This window comes from Psammomys obesus, unplaced genomic scaffold, assembly GCF_907164565.1.
Source record: "Psammomys obesus unplaced genomic scaffold, mPsaObe1.curated_primary_1811, whole genome shotgun sequence".
In the NCBI taxonomy this organism is placed as follows: Eukaryota; Metazoa; Chordata; class Mammalia; order Rodentia; family Muridae; genus Psammomys; species Psammomys obesus.
In genome coordinates this window covers 6,845,561-6,860,479 of record NW_026596162.1, presented here as the reverse complement: position 1 = coordinate 6,860,479, position 14,919 = coordinate 6,845,561, and the positions used below count along the sequence as shown (strand labels likewise).

General features: G+C 43.6%; 1 protein-coding gene across 1 annotated transcript in view; it reads left to right on the top strand.

Annotated features, from left to right (window-relative positions):
* Nedd9 (neural precursor cell expressed, developmentally down-regulated 9) overlaps nucleotides 1-11,926 on the top strand; it is a 48,722-nt gene extending 36,796 nt beyond the window's left edge. Inside the window, exons 3-7 of the mRNA XM_055595259.1 lie at nucleotides 2,690-2,791; nucleotides 3,277-3,378; nucleotides 4,191-5,432; nucleotides 6,910-6,999; nucleotides 9,675-11,926. Of these exons, the coding sequence (XP_055451234.1) occupies nucleotides 2,690-2,791; nucleotides 3,277-3,378; nucleotides 4,191-5,432; nucleotides 6,910-6,999; nucleotides 9,675-10,184 (2,046 nt within the window). The 3' untranslated portion in view covers nucleotides 10,185-11,926. The remainder of the gene's footprint in view (nucleotides 1-2,689; nucleotides 2,792-3,276; nucleotides 3,379-4,190; nucleotides 5,433-6,909; nucleotides 7,000-9,674) is intronic.
* The last annotated feature ends 2,993 nt before the right edge of the window (nucleotides 11,927-14,919 follow it).

Below are 14,919 nucleotides of genomic sequence, written 5' to 3'. Positions count from 1 at the left end.
CCACAGGCATCCTCTAAATGAGAAAGAGAGAGCAAGTTGGGGTTCTGTGACATTTGTCAGGAAGTGGAATGGTAAATACCAAGAAGCCTGTATGTATCGTGCCAGGGAAGGGCCATAAAGGCAAGGGGTGGCTTGGTCCCCATCCCTGTTACAGGGTCATGGCCTGCCTGCTTTCCCCAACACCTCACTCAGACACCAGCACTGCCTCCCCTTCCCCCGCCCTCCAAGATGAAGAGGGATGCAGGACTTCAGCTTAATGGGCATTAGTTCAAGAGCATCCCTAAGTTGGCAGCTTTGCACGGTACCCATAGAAGCTTCCACACTCCAAAAAAGCTGGCTTGTGGGCAGCTTCTCTGACAAAGCTAAGTGGAGAGCTATAAACAGAATGTCTACAAGATCTTCATATCTTTCCTGCACAATGGTAAGTGGGAAAAAAAAAAAACATGCAATGGCATTAAAGCACTTCAGCACACAGCCTCCTGCTTTATGAAGGAATATTTGCTGTGCACAATACAATGGCTGCTTCATAAAATGGTTCCGTCACTCCATGCCAACAAACTTAAAGCGCCGAGTTCCTTTTCTAAACCCAAAACAATGGAGAAACTGGATGGGAATGTTCCCTGCATACTAATCCCTTTTACCTTCAGTGTAAGAAGTAATCAGTTGTAAGCATCAGGCATTCTAAACAAAATTGAACAGGGAAGTTTGGAGCCCCTGGGGTACAAACACTGGCTCACTTGGCTGTGTTCCACTCGGTTCAGCTTGAGACGGACGTGGAACATTTTTCACATAGTTTTGTAGGCAGCCTGACGCCGGAGTTTTCACGTTAAAGGGTGAAAGATGAGGGCCTCCCGGGAACAGAGAGATCCTCCTAATTTTCGGTGTCGCTTCGCATAGACACGGTGGACAGTTTTTGACATGGACACTATTAATGGTGTGGGACTTGGGGGGGGGGGGGTGAGGCGTCAGGCAAAAATAAGACTGAGGCAATTTTCAGGCCCTAAGAAGATGAAGTGAATTTGGTTGAAACAGTGTCTCTACCCTGCTGGCAAGCATCAATCAGTACACAGCTGTGAACACTGGGTAAAGTGCTTGCTGTGTGAATGTGAGGACCTGAGTTCCCCAACACACATGGAAAAGCACGTGCCTGTAACCCCAGTGCTGCCACAGGCAGGGGACGGGAAAATCCTAAAGCTTAACAGGCCAGCTAGTCTAACTAAGTGTTGCGCTGTAGGTCAGTGAGGGGACCAGGTCTCAATAAAGTGAAGAGAAATAGAGAAAGATACATGACGTTGGTCGACTGCTGCCCTCCACATGCGCATATGCGGAGAGTGCATCCACATAGACGGACACAGAGAAAAGAGGAAGAAGGGATGAAGGGAGTGGGAGGGAGGAGGGGGACGGAGGGCATAAGCAGGCTGCCCCACTCAAAGATTCAGTCTGCTAAATTCAGACTGCCACAGTCCACGGTGACTGTATTTGATGTCTGACACCCACTGGACATGGGTGCCATTGGGGGTCTTTGCGTCACTGGTAGAAATGGGAAAATGATAAGAGATTAACAGGATACTTCAAGGTTGAGAGCCCTGAGGGCTTCCTCACAGGCACACGCCGTTCACCCTCTTTGGCACTGGTTCCACATCAGAAAAGACGACCAGCTGTAAGTCAAAATTCTCTAGCAAATAACTGTACCTGCAGTGAATGTGTGTCGACTTGGGCCTCCCTAAACCATACTGGATGCCATCCGTTGACTTGGTGTCTGTAAAGCACTGTAGACCATACAGTAATTTGGAGAGCGTTTTAAGTGTGCCAGATGATGTATGGAGGTTACATGCGAAACCCCTCACCCCGTGGTGGGCTTGTGCATCCAAGGATGTTGGAACATCTCCTGTAGACACGGGGGGAATGGGGTTGTGTTTCTCTTGTTTCATACATTAGAGAGAACGCCCCCAGGCAGTTTGCAGAACTGGACTGTTGCAGTGGATTGTGAAAGGACTAGGGTAACCCATGGAATTTCAGCTATAATCACAATAATAATTTCAAATGAAGAGGCATACTTCGGAAGGTATGAGAGGAATTTTAAGTGGCCAAACTATTTGTATTCACCAAAGCTTTGGAGCCTTGTAAAAACTGTAGTGTTATGCTTCGGCCACTCCAAAAGGATTGGCTAACACTTTCACAAGTTATTTTTATTTTATATGTATGTGTATGAATGTTTTGCTTGCATGTGTACACACACATGTGTACACACCACACATGTGCCTTGTAACATTGAAGGCCAGAAAAGGGAATCAGTGACCTTGGGATCAGAGATATAGATGGTTGTGAACCACCATGTGGATGCAAGGAACCAATCCTAGCACCTCTGTAAGAGCAGCAAGTGTCTTTAACTGCTGAGCCTTCTCTCCAGTCTGACTTTCTTAATTTAAACAAATCTCCTTGGAGATAGGGACTTGAGACTCTATTGATGAACTTTTTTCAGACACTTCCTTTATACTCTAACCTTGTATCTTCATGTGTCTTCATCTCTCTCTCTCCCTCTTATCCTTTTTTTTTCTTCCCTTCCTTTTCTCTCCCTTCTTTCCTTTCTCTGGGGTATTTATCAGGTCTGTGTGCCTGACTACAGGATAATAGGTATGCTGAGGACTTGGGGCTGTCATTTGATGTCTCTGTGTATTCTCACCCACAGGTGATCACCCCAGTGAGGACAGGCCACGGCTACGTGTACGAGTACCCATCCCGACACCAAAAGGATGTCTACGATGTTCCTCCTTCCCACACCACTCAAGGGGTAGGTAATGGGCACATCACCAGGGGATCTGGCTTTGGGGGCAGCATCTCTTCAGGACCACGCAGGAAAAGAGGGACACCAGCCACAACCTCACAATATGGAGCCCTAAGCTGCCTGTCCTGGGACCATTTTAGTCAGTGTTACTTAAATTGGGTTTTCTAGGTTTGCTTTATCAGAAAGTTTAGTCTTTTATCTGAGAAATCTCTTGTTTGCTTTATCAGTTTGTCATTTTATTTATGAAAATGTGCAATTTTAATGATCTAGATTTGAGTTAATAGTTCACGTAAGATCATTTTCATATTTAACCTAAATCAAAGAATGCAAAATTTATAAAGAAAAATTCCATAAACCCCTGATGGCATAGAATGCTGCTAAAGTCCAAGTCTGTATGTGACTTAATAAATAAATTCATGAGGAAACAAAAGCAAGAGAAGTGAGCAGGGAATGACATTTCCATTCTGGGTAACTCAAGTATTTTTCTTCAGGTTTATGACATCCCTCCTTCATCAGTGAAAGGCCCTGTGTTTTCAGTTCCAGTGGGAGAGATCAAACCTCAAGGGGTGTATGACATTCCCCCTACCCAAGGGGTAAGTGAACTGGAAAAGCACAGTGTTTGGATGAGTATCTGTGTGTGTGTGGTAGGGGTTTTATGTATATTTGTTCTTTGGGATAAAAAAATGACATACTGTCTTCATGAGGGAGGGAGAGAAAGGAGAGAGAGAGAAAAGGGTGTAGGAAGCAAGAGACAAGAAAGCAATTAAAATTACAAATTTAAAGGGGCCCCTAAAATACAGAGACATCAGTAATGACAGTCAAGTGAAAGGGGAGGTAATGAGTTCAGTTTGGCAATATCTAACACATCACGTATTTTTAGACCCTACAGCTTTCTTGGTCCATACATAAGAGGTAGCTCATTCGATTTTCTGTTATCTTCCGGTCACAGCTCCACTTCAGGTACACTTAACTTTGCTATAGGGAACTGTGCCTGTGAATACGGGGGAGACTCAGGCAGTTTCACACATGTGCTCTGATGACAAAGAACAGAACTCAGGTCCCTCAACCCGGTGCATCATATCTTGTGTCTCTCTGCATGGATAAACATGGGTAGGATAGTCAGTGAATGCACATGAGACCGCAGCCCAGTGGTGAACAACTTAGCTAGGAGAATGCTAGACCCAAGCTAGCACTGAGAATGGTAAAGGACGGTCATGTGGAAGGATGAGGGCGCACAGCCTCTAACGAGCATGCTGTAGCCTGGGAAGCATCTGAGGTTAGTAAACGATAGGAGGAACAAGTCTGTGAACTCTGGACCACACTTCACGGATTATTCATTTTCTGCCTCCATCCAAGCTCTAACTAAACAATTAAATTGACCCCTTTTTATTTCCTTACTCTTTAGGTCTATTCCATTCCACCGTCGGCTTGCCGAGATGAGGCAGGGCTTAGGGAAAAGGAATATGATTTCCCTCCTCCTATGAAGCAGGATGGAAGGCCAGACACCAGACCTGAAGGGGTATATGACATCCCTCCAACCAGCACCAAGACGGCAGGGAAGGACCTTCACATCAAGTTCACCTGCGATGCTCCAGGAGCTGCAGAACCGATGACACGAAGACACCAGAGCCTTTCCCTGCCCCACCCACCCTCCCAGCTAGGACAGTCTGAGGGCACTCAGAGTGACGCGTATGATGTGCCCCGGGGAGTGCAGTTCCTGGAGGCACCGACAGAAACCAGTGAAAAGGCGAATCTGGAGGAAAGAGATGGTGTTTATGATATCCCTTTACACAACCCAACAGATGCCAAAGGAGCTCGGGACGTGGTAGACGGGATCAACCGACTGTCTTTCTCCAGCACTGGCAGTACCAGGAGTAACATGTCCACATCTTCCACCTCCTCAAAGGAGTCCTCCTTGTCAGCCTCCCCATCTCAGGACAAAAGGCTCCTGCTGGACCCAGACACGGCCATTGAGAAGCTCTATCAGCTCCAGCAGACCCTGGAGATGGGTGTCTGTGGTCTCATGTCACTGGCCACCACAGACTGGCGGTGTTACGGATACATGGAAAGACACATCAACGAGATCCGCACAGCAGTGGACAAGGTGGAGCTGTTTTTGCGGGAATACCTCCATTTTGCCAAGGGAGCTTTAGCCAATGCCTCCTGCCTCCCAGAACTCGTCCTCCACAACAAAATGAAGCGCGAACTCCAAAGGGTAGAGGATTCCCACCAGATTCTAAGCCAGACCAGCCACGATTTGAATGAATGCAGCTGGTCCCTGAATATCCTAGCTATCAATAAGCCCCAAAATAAGTGTGATGATCTGGACCGATTTGTGATGGTAGCCAAGACAGTGCCAGATGATGCCAAGCAACTGACCACTACCATCAGCACCTTTGCAGAGACCCTCTTTAGAGCAGGTCCTGGCAGTTCCCATCTGAAGAATGGGCCTGACAGCATCATGAACTCAATCGAGTATACGCATACGGGCTCCCCGATACAGCCGCTGCGTCCTGGTGACTACAAGGCCCAGGTCCACAGTAAGCCATTGCCTCCTGCTCTAGGCAAGGACCAGCCGCCAGACTGTAGTAGCAGTGATGGTTCTGAGAGGAGCTGGATGGATGACTATGATTATGTTCATCTACAGGTAAGGATACCGATAAGGGTCCCCACATCCACATTTCGAGGATCCTAGGACTGATGTCCATGGGGCTGTTAGGCTGGACAGCCAAAGGACAGAGCATGATGTTATGAAAACTGACGGTGAGATTGTACAAAAATTGTATAGCCACTTTATTTGACCTCCGTGGGCCTTAATTTTATTTTAGAAAGTATTAGCTCAAAGGGTTGTATTCAGTCTCATTGATACACCCCAGGAAAACTGGAGGACACTCATCAATGTGGACTGGTGGGGTCCGTGAGTCATGCTATCAGTTTTTCCTCTGTTTGTGTTTCATAGCATAGTTCCATTGAACAGCCCATTGTGACGGAAATAAATTTAAAAAGATATCACTGTTAAGGAAAAAAACCTGTTGAAACTATCTGTACGTAGAGAGTTTCTAAGGTACCCCTAGGCCAGTGATTATCAACTTGTGGGGGCATGACCTCCTGGAGCGGTCAAATGACCCTTTCACAGGGGTCACCTGAGAGCATCAGAAAACACAGCTATTTGTACATTATGACTCATAATGGTAGAACAAAATGCAGTTATGGAGTAGTAATTTTGTGGTTGAGGGTCACCACAACGTGAGGAACTGTTCTAAAGGTCTGCAGCATTAGGAAGGTTAAGAACCACTTCTCTAGGCTGAGAGAAAGAGAGAGGGAGGGAAGGAGAGAGAGAGACATAGACAATAGCTCCATCAGATCCGGAGGCCCTGTGGTCGTTGCCCATTGGCCAACAGCCTGACCTGCATATGTTAAACTCTGCAAGCTGCTTTCTCTAAGTGTAAATTGTGCTAGCTCCCAAATTCAGCTGGGATCCTGAAAGCTCCCTGGCCTGCTTTGAAGAATTCCAGCACCTACCATAATCTGTGATTTAGCATTTGGCTTAGTGTCTTATTCTCCCAATCGTTTCCATTTGCCTGGGAGCCACGGCTTGTACTGGAAACTGTTAAGGTACTGAAAGCCCCTGGTGCAAGAGAAGGGAAAGGAGAAAGGATCAACTGAGCCACAGCTTATGCTGAGGAGTGGCCTGGGTTAGATGAAGGTATTTAACCTTCATCTCACTGGTCTCCTCATATTGTAAACTGGAAAACACTAAGGAGAGGTATTCAAAGAAATTGGAAGTGTAATATGCACCCATTTTTTTCCACCCTTTGTTTGAAAGCTCATATATACTCCATTAAAAAAAAAACATGAAAAATAATGCTTCATAAGAGGGTGTGAAGAAGGTCTTGGGAAGCTCTCCAGCTAGAAAGAGCAGCAACCCTGTCAGCCCTCGTGAAAACAGGCTTTACTTTTCAGCCTGTCTCCACAGTGATTCCGGAAGTCCTTCTCTGTGGTTCACAGTGTCTAATGGGACATGAGGGAAGTGGATGAATTGCTGAGTGCACTTGTCAGTGAAGCTGTTCACATAAGTGACTCACCGCAATGAGGTAATCTGGTCTTTGTGTTGAAAACAACAGGGCAAGGAGGAGTTTGAGAGACAGCAGAAGGAGCTCCTGGAGAAAGAGAATATCATCAAGCAGAGCAAGGCACAGCTGGAACATCATCAGGTAAGTTCAGACAGAACAAAGGCTCTTCGGTGGTGGAAGGGGCTCCGCTTAGTAGGGAACGGAAAAGATCGGGGTCCTGCCAGCACACTGGCAGGAAGAAGACCCACGAATATAACAGTATGTAAGAACCAAGTAAGGGTGTGTGGCCTGCGACCACAGCTTTTAGTATGCCAGGCTGCGCCTGTTACCGTATCACACCTTAGGACTGTTTGAGTTAAACCCTTTGGCCTCAAGACACAAGAGCCTGTCAGGCTGGCCCAAGCTAATTGGTTTTCTTCTGAGGCCATGGTGAGAGAATTCCAGGGAATGAAGATGCAGCCAAGACTGACAGCAATAAGGCCCATCTCCTCTCCTTGTTTTCCCAATAGCTGCTTCATTCTCCTCTACTACCCAATCATTTTTCTAGTCACCTCCTCACTCAGTTCCCATCTAACTTCATAAGACTCATAAATGGCCACTCAAAGCATTGTGTAATGCTTTGAAATAGGTTCTCACTATGTAGCCCAGGCTGTTTTCAAACTTGGTATTCTCCTGCCTCAGTCTCTTGAGTGCTGGGGCTGCAGGTGTGTGCCATTATGCCCAGCTCCAAAGCTTTCTCTGTATATGGCATTTCATCTGTGATTCATTAGATAATCCTTAGATAATTCCTTAGATTCCCTTCTGTGGTTATCAAATTCCCAAGAGAGTTTGATTAAAACTCTCTCCTCAACCCCATCCTTCTACCTGTCTTTTGTATGGTCCAGTCTATGGGCCAAAGGGAAAGATCCAATGTTTGTGAGCCCTGTCCAAGTCTATTTACCAAGGGCTCTGAGGGGACAGTCACTCAGAGGTTTAGTGAGCAGATCAGATAAGGATAGATATTGCTAAAGCAAAGACATGAAAACAAAGAGAAATGAACTAAATATTTAAGATGACATGAAATAGCACACCACAAGAGATCTCTAGGAAACCTGAGTTCAAACCCTTCCTTTCTAGCCAACAGGTTATGGGCCAAAACTTCAGTTCCTTCTCTATAAAATGGGAAAGTACTACTCTCTATAAACACATGAATTGAAATCAAATTCATTATTATCATATAATATTGGAATTGGAACACCACTGTATATCTACTATGCTTATATTGGCAGTTGGCCCAGTAAGACAGCAGAGTTTGAGGGAACTAGCAGAAGCTAAAGTAATTCCTAAGAAGTAAGTAGTTCTATAGAATACAGAATTGACTATGCACTTCTCAGCAGGAAAGCAGGATGAGGTTGTCCCTGGACTGACTCAGCTCTGAACCAGGGTGGGAGATTAACTGAGTCCCAAACTCAGGGTTCTTAGTAAAATAGCTAAAAGTCATCATTTCAATTTGAAATAACAGTCCAGTTAGGAATGCTAATGAGAGAATCAAGAAAGCTGGTTCTCAGGCCTTTGAGATGATTCCGTGTAAGGGCACTTGCTGCCAAGCCAGTGACCTGAGTTTGGTCCATAAAAACTACACAATAGAAGAGAAATGACCTGCATGAATTGTCCTCTGACCTACACGTTAAACTATAATAAACAATTAATGCCCAGGTTTCTTTGTTGTGTCCTTTTCTAAGACTTCCCTATAGTAAAGGATAATAACATGTACATCTTGACAGAAAGAATAGGACAGAGATGTAGCTGACATTTGCTACTTTGTGGGTTCTTCTTCCTTCCACCCTTCTCCACCCCCTTCTTTCCTTTCAAGCCTCTAACACTAGATAGAAGAGAAAAAAGGATAGAGGGGAAAGGGGGTGTCATTATCATTAGACTACTTCCTACTGATTAGGGGCCTTGAGCTCCTTGGGACAAGTTTGACCTTCACTGTCAGAATATCTCATTTCTTCTTCTTTGGGCATTGCTACTTAACACCGCCACCAACAGCAACCAGTAACATCAACCACCAACCAGCAATACCTATTAGGGCTCTAACATTTATATATACTCTGAACAGTCCCCAGAATCCAAACATAACGCATTCACAGAAACTATCTGCAGCTGGCAAAACCACACCCTTACCAGAGCATGAGGCAAATCATGGTCAGCTGCTGAGAAGCAGCCCCATATTTCCACACCTGGGATTAAAACTGAAACATATTCTTATAATGTTGCTGTATATTTTTTTAAGAAACCAAAATTATAAAATTCTCACTGTAGAGAGAGTCTTCATGAAATTTCCATCTTGAAGAGAGAGGTGAGGCCTTGCCCAGGAAGTAACAAATTCTTGGTGATCTATTTGACAGATATGTCACTATATCTGATTTTTTCCCTTGTTGCATCTCAACATTTCAAAACCTTTACATAGAGCTTGCAATTCACCAAACAGTATTTCAAGCACTTTCTGAAAAATACTAATATTCACTTTGTGAATAACAGTATTTTATTGCACCATCATAATGGCATAGAAGACGAGGCTGTTGCCTTTCAGTCAATGCAAAAAAGACAAATGGTGTGATAGCAGAAGGTCTAGACTGGAGGATCCCTTGGGAATCATCTTCCCAGTGTTCATGTTGTACATTTTAGGAAGCAAGGCAACCTGGCCAAGGTCTCATAGCTCCTAAGTACCTGATATCTATTAGGATGAAACTGCTATATTTTGACTCCACCCCCACATTTCTTTCCCTTTACAGTGCATGTCTTGCCCTTAATGAAAGCTCTTATCTTCCTTCCAGCTAAGTCAGTTCCAACTGTTGGAACAAGAAATCACCAAGCCTGTGGAGAATGACATCTCCAAATGGAAGCCCTCTCAAAGCCTCCCAACCACGAACAACAGTGTTGGCGCTCAGGATAGGCAGTTGCTTTGCTTCTACTATGACCAATGTGAGACCCATTTCATATCCCTCCTCAACGCCATTGATGCCCTCTTCAGCTGTGTCAGCTCAGCTCAGCCCCCACGGATCTTTGTGGCACACAGCAAGTTTGTCATTCTCAGTGCACACAAACTGGTATTCATTGGAGACACTCTGACAAGGCAGGTGGCTGCCCAGGACATTCGAAATAAAGTCAGGAACTCCAGCAACCAACTCTGCGAACAGCTCAAGACGATAGTGATGGCAACCAAGATGGCCGCCCTCCACTACCCCAGCACTACTGCCTTACAGGAGATGGTGCATCAGGTAACAGACCTGTCCAGAAATGCTCAGCTCTTCAAGCGTTCCCTGCTGGAGATGGCCACCTTCTGAGAAGAAAAGGAGGTGGAAGGGACTGAGTGCATAATTGCTAAGGAAAACTGGAAATACTATCTGGTTTTTGTAAATGTTATCTATTTTTGTAGATGTTTTATATGACAATGAAATATTTTAATGTTTTGTGAGTTAGTTGATTTTCATCAATTCAGGGAGCTGAAGTGGGAAATCTTCTTTTTCCCCTGTGTGGTTCTTATATAAACATTTAAGTCTCTAAAACCTAAGCTGTAAAGAAATGTGTCCATGTTGGTGTATGTCTCTGCAGCCGTGTTTGTTTGCAGATGTGTGTCTGATACATTCCATTAAAAACATGAATTAAGAAGCACCTTAGTAAGCGCCTTCTAATGCTGTGTTGTCTGGGTTTTGTGAAAAATTATACTGCTTTGTTGTAATATTGCTCTGCATGTGTTAGTAGTGATCTGGGCCCTGCACCCCCAAATCTGGAACTCATGATGTATTCCCCAAGTCTTCACCTTCCACATAGCAAGTCATGGCATGGCTTATTCTTGTTGGAAACTTCTTCCAAACTTGACTGTCCTTAACACAGTGGTAAACAGACCCCACTTCTGTTTGAAAAGGGAGAGAGTTTTGAAAAGTATGCCTTAACCTAAGGTCCAGTGTTTCAGGTGATAGAGAGGCGAGGGACATGTGCTAAGAGGCCATGTCTACAGCAGTGACTGTGACGCTTCAGCTCTGAAAGGAAACAGCAGCAAGGAGAGAACACAGCTTTCCCGGGGCTGAACTTGTGAGGGATTCAGCCATGAGCTTTTCCAAAGGATATTTTCAAAGTTGAATTAAAAAATAATTTGCAACAAGAATTCATGAAGATACATCAAAAGTTTGATTGTGGACAAAAAGAAGGGGTGTTTCCAACTGTCAGTGGTTCAAGAAAGTCCTCTGTGCCCTGATTATCTAAAGGAAATGGCCAGCTCCCCAGTCACTGAGCTGTGGAGCCACCAGGCCCTGTCCTGCTCCCTCACTGCTTGGTGTATCCTACACCCTTCTAAAAACTTACATATGCAGACATCCTCACAACAGCGGCAGGGATCTGAGCTTCACATTTCCCTGTAGCCATGGACCTTGTGCATAAGCCGCACCACCATGCGACAGCTACTCACGGTGTCGATCCCATGGTCTGTCCCTTCACACCTGCTGTGTGGATACAGCAATGACACAGGAGCCACCAGACTGATCATGGGCAGATAAACTGCTTCCCTGTTCCTTCATGACCAAGTCCAGAAGTATGTTTCTTGTGGTCTGCATCCGTGGAAATATTTCATTGCAGCCTATTTGCAAATGTGTTTTTATTCGTGGTGGATGTCTTGACTGAGTTAATGTTGTTTGTTTTAAACAACCAAATTACAAAAGCAGGGAGGGGCTTAAGAACATGTACTCTCAATGCGACTCTTTTTTTTTTTTTAATCAGTTGGAAGTTATCAAAGAGAAGGTGCTTTTCAAAACAAACTACAACCATAATTCTCGAAGATGAACAGTTGAGCTGTTGGATGGCAGTTCTGTGTGTCAGGATGGGGGTCCTGCAGCGTCAGTACCACTGGAAGAAGTCACGAAGGGTGTACTTGTCGATCTTCCTATACAGTGTGTATCTGCTGGATGATGGCTGCTTTGTCCTAACCTGAGTGATGACATTCCACATTGTCAAAACCAAACTGTTCACTTTGTATTGCTCATTGCCATCTTGTATATACAAGCCATTAAATTTTTAGATCTTTTTCTTCATAGCCACTGGATTTCTTTTCCTTGTGTCTGTCTTTATCACAGATTTAAATATTGGCTTATCTGAGTATAGAAAGTCAAATTATTATTTATTTATATATACTATAGATAAGATTGTTTTTAAGAAAAAGTGTGTGTTACTCCAGTACCTTTGAATTGAAGAAAATTCTAGAATATGTGGATATCATCAAATTAAATATCAGAAACTGTTTTTTTTTAGTATCAAATGCCTACACATTTAATATATATGTCTGTATGTATGTATATGGAGAGAGAGAGAGAAAAAGGAATCCACTGTGTAGTCATAGCTGGCCTGGAGCTCTCTCTGTAGACCAGGCTGGCTTTGAAGCCATAGAGATTGGCCTGTCTCCGCCTCCAGAGTGCTTGTATTAAAGGTGTGCACCACCACATCTGGCTACAGCACCCACACATTTAATGTGGGTAGGATGATTTCTGTTTCTACTCCGTGGCTATGACTACTCAAGACGTTTTAGAATCAATAGACATGGTTTTATTCATTCTGCAGTTGGCATAAAGAAATGATTCAAAGCAAATTATGTTAAGAGACAGAGGTCCCTAGCCATGTGGATTACTACTTTTAATGTCCCACCCTTTTATTCAGATAATGCGCTGAGATGTTGAAAGCATTTGAATACACCTGTGTATTAATTACTTTTTTTGTGATTGCCATAAAATATGTTACAAAAAAACCATGGAGGAGAGGTTTCCTTTGACTTGCAGTTTAGAGGGTGCAGTCAGTGTGTCCATCCTGGAGGGTCTGGATGTTGGTTTGGTTCCTGGCAGTAGGAGCTTGCAGCCTGGCTTGCTAACATCTTGTTGGATCGAGAAGCAGATTGAGGGCTACGGGTGGGGCTAGTTTAATACTCACAAGGCCCACATCCTCCCTAGGACCTGTCTGGAGTATCCACACCCTACCAAAATAGTGCCGGTAGCTGAGGAGCCAGTGTTCAAACAAATGCACCTGTGGGTGAAATTTCAAAATCAAACCATCACACCTGTATCATTTTGTCTCTCCGTAAGAGCAGGAAATGATTTTTTTTTTTTTTTGACAAAAATAAGATACCCATTAGGGGAAGGTGGAATGTCTTTTGAGGGGGAAACAGTACTAAATTGACAAAAATCTCTCTATGGAGAAAAAACAACCCTTACCTTATATCCTGAACAAAAATCAACTAACATGGAACAAAGACTTAAAACTCTCAAACTCCTAGGTAAGATGTAAGAAAAAAAAAATCTTATGACATTAAGCAAGTTAGTTTTCTAAGTGGTTAAAAAAACAATTCACAAACATAATTGCACATCATCAAACAAAAATGTTTATGCCTAAGACCGGAGCATCTACCCACACAATGGAGTGGGACTTGTCTTTTGGGGTTATCGGAGAAGAGAAAATCATAATTGGGAAAATGCCTCCCTAATATTGGCCTTGCAGGCAATACTACAGGCCATTTTCTTACATAGTGATTGATGTGGAAAGGCCTAGAGAACATTGTAGGTAGTACCACTCCTAGGCAAGTGGTTCTGGGGTGTGTAAGAAAACTGGCTGAGCAAACTATGATGAGAAAGACAGTAGGCATCACCCCTCCATGGCTTCTGCTTCAGTTCCTGCCTCCAGGTTCCTGCCCTGACTTCCATTCATGATGTATTACAACTATAAGCTTAAAAGAAGCCCTCTCCTCACCAAGTTGGTTTTGGTCATGGCGTTTTGTCATAGCAAAAGAAGCCCTCACTAAGGCAAATGCCTACCTATAAAAAAAAGAAGAAGAAAGACAGCTAAAATAAAAACCCAACACTGGACAAATTTCAAAATCACTATGATGAAAAAAGACGACCAAAATGCAAATGGTATGGTTCCACTTATTCAAGACTTTAGAAAGATCTGGCCATGTTGTATTCCATACCTGTAATACCAATACATAGGACGTGAACACAGGACACAGGAGTTTTAGGCCAGCCTAGCCATGGAATCAGATTTGATTTAAAAAAAAAAATACAAACTGATGTATAATGACAGAATATCAGTAGCTGCTTGGAGAAAGAAGGGGTAGGATGCTGTTAATTTCTAAGGAGGCAAATGATGGAAAACATCCATTTTCTAGATGTTCTGGATGGCTTCACATGTGTATTCAGTCCCATCAAATAACACGCTACTGTATATACAGTTCAGCCTTCATCAACAATCTCTTTTCAAGTAACTAATCCAGATACTTCCATTAAAAATGAGAGTCGGAGTGTAGCTCTCCACAGTTGATGGCTTCTGGCAGGGGGTACAGGTGAAGAGGACCCAGTTTTCTGTAGGGGGAGGGCCACTGGGAGTTTGACCACATTCCAGTAAGTACATGGACAACACCAATTGGACTTGCTGGTTTTTTGCTGTTTTTCAAGGTGGGAGGGGTAGTCACAAGGATGGGGAGCAAACATGGAAGGACTGGGATGTGAGGTTGTATGATGGGAAATTCCCAAAGAATCAATAAAAATATTTTCTTAAAAAAAAAAATGAAAGCATCTTAGACTAGACTTTTTTTAAGCAAGGCTATTCAAAAGACATTCCACTTAAGTGAAAATACACAGAGAACAGCAAAGGAATGGGAAGAAATATGCAACACACATTCTAGTCATAACTGAGAAAAAGCTATGGCAGCTGTGTTATAACAAGGTAGAATTCAGCACGGAGCAAGGAGACACATGTCATGATGTAAGAATCAATGTTACAAAAATGTTAAAGCATTCTTAAATATCCACATGCCCAATCACAAAGCCTCAAAACACTTGAAACAAAAACTAACAGAACTAAGTGCAAAAGTGAAACTCTTTGGTTCTTTCTCTCTCAGTTACAAATAAACAAAATATCAGTAATAAATGGTAATAATAGAACTCTGGCATACTGCTAAGGGAACTACAAAATGACATAAACTGCTACAGAAAATGTCTGACATATAACCTAGCTATTCCAACTGTAAATACTTACTCAAGAAAA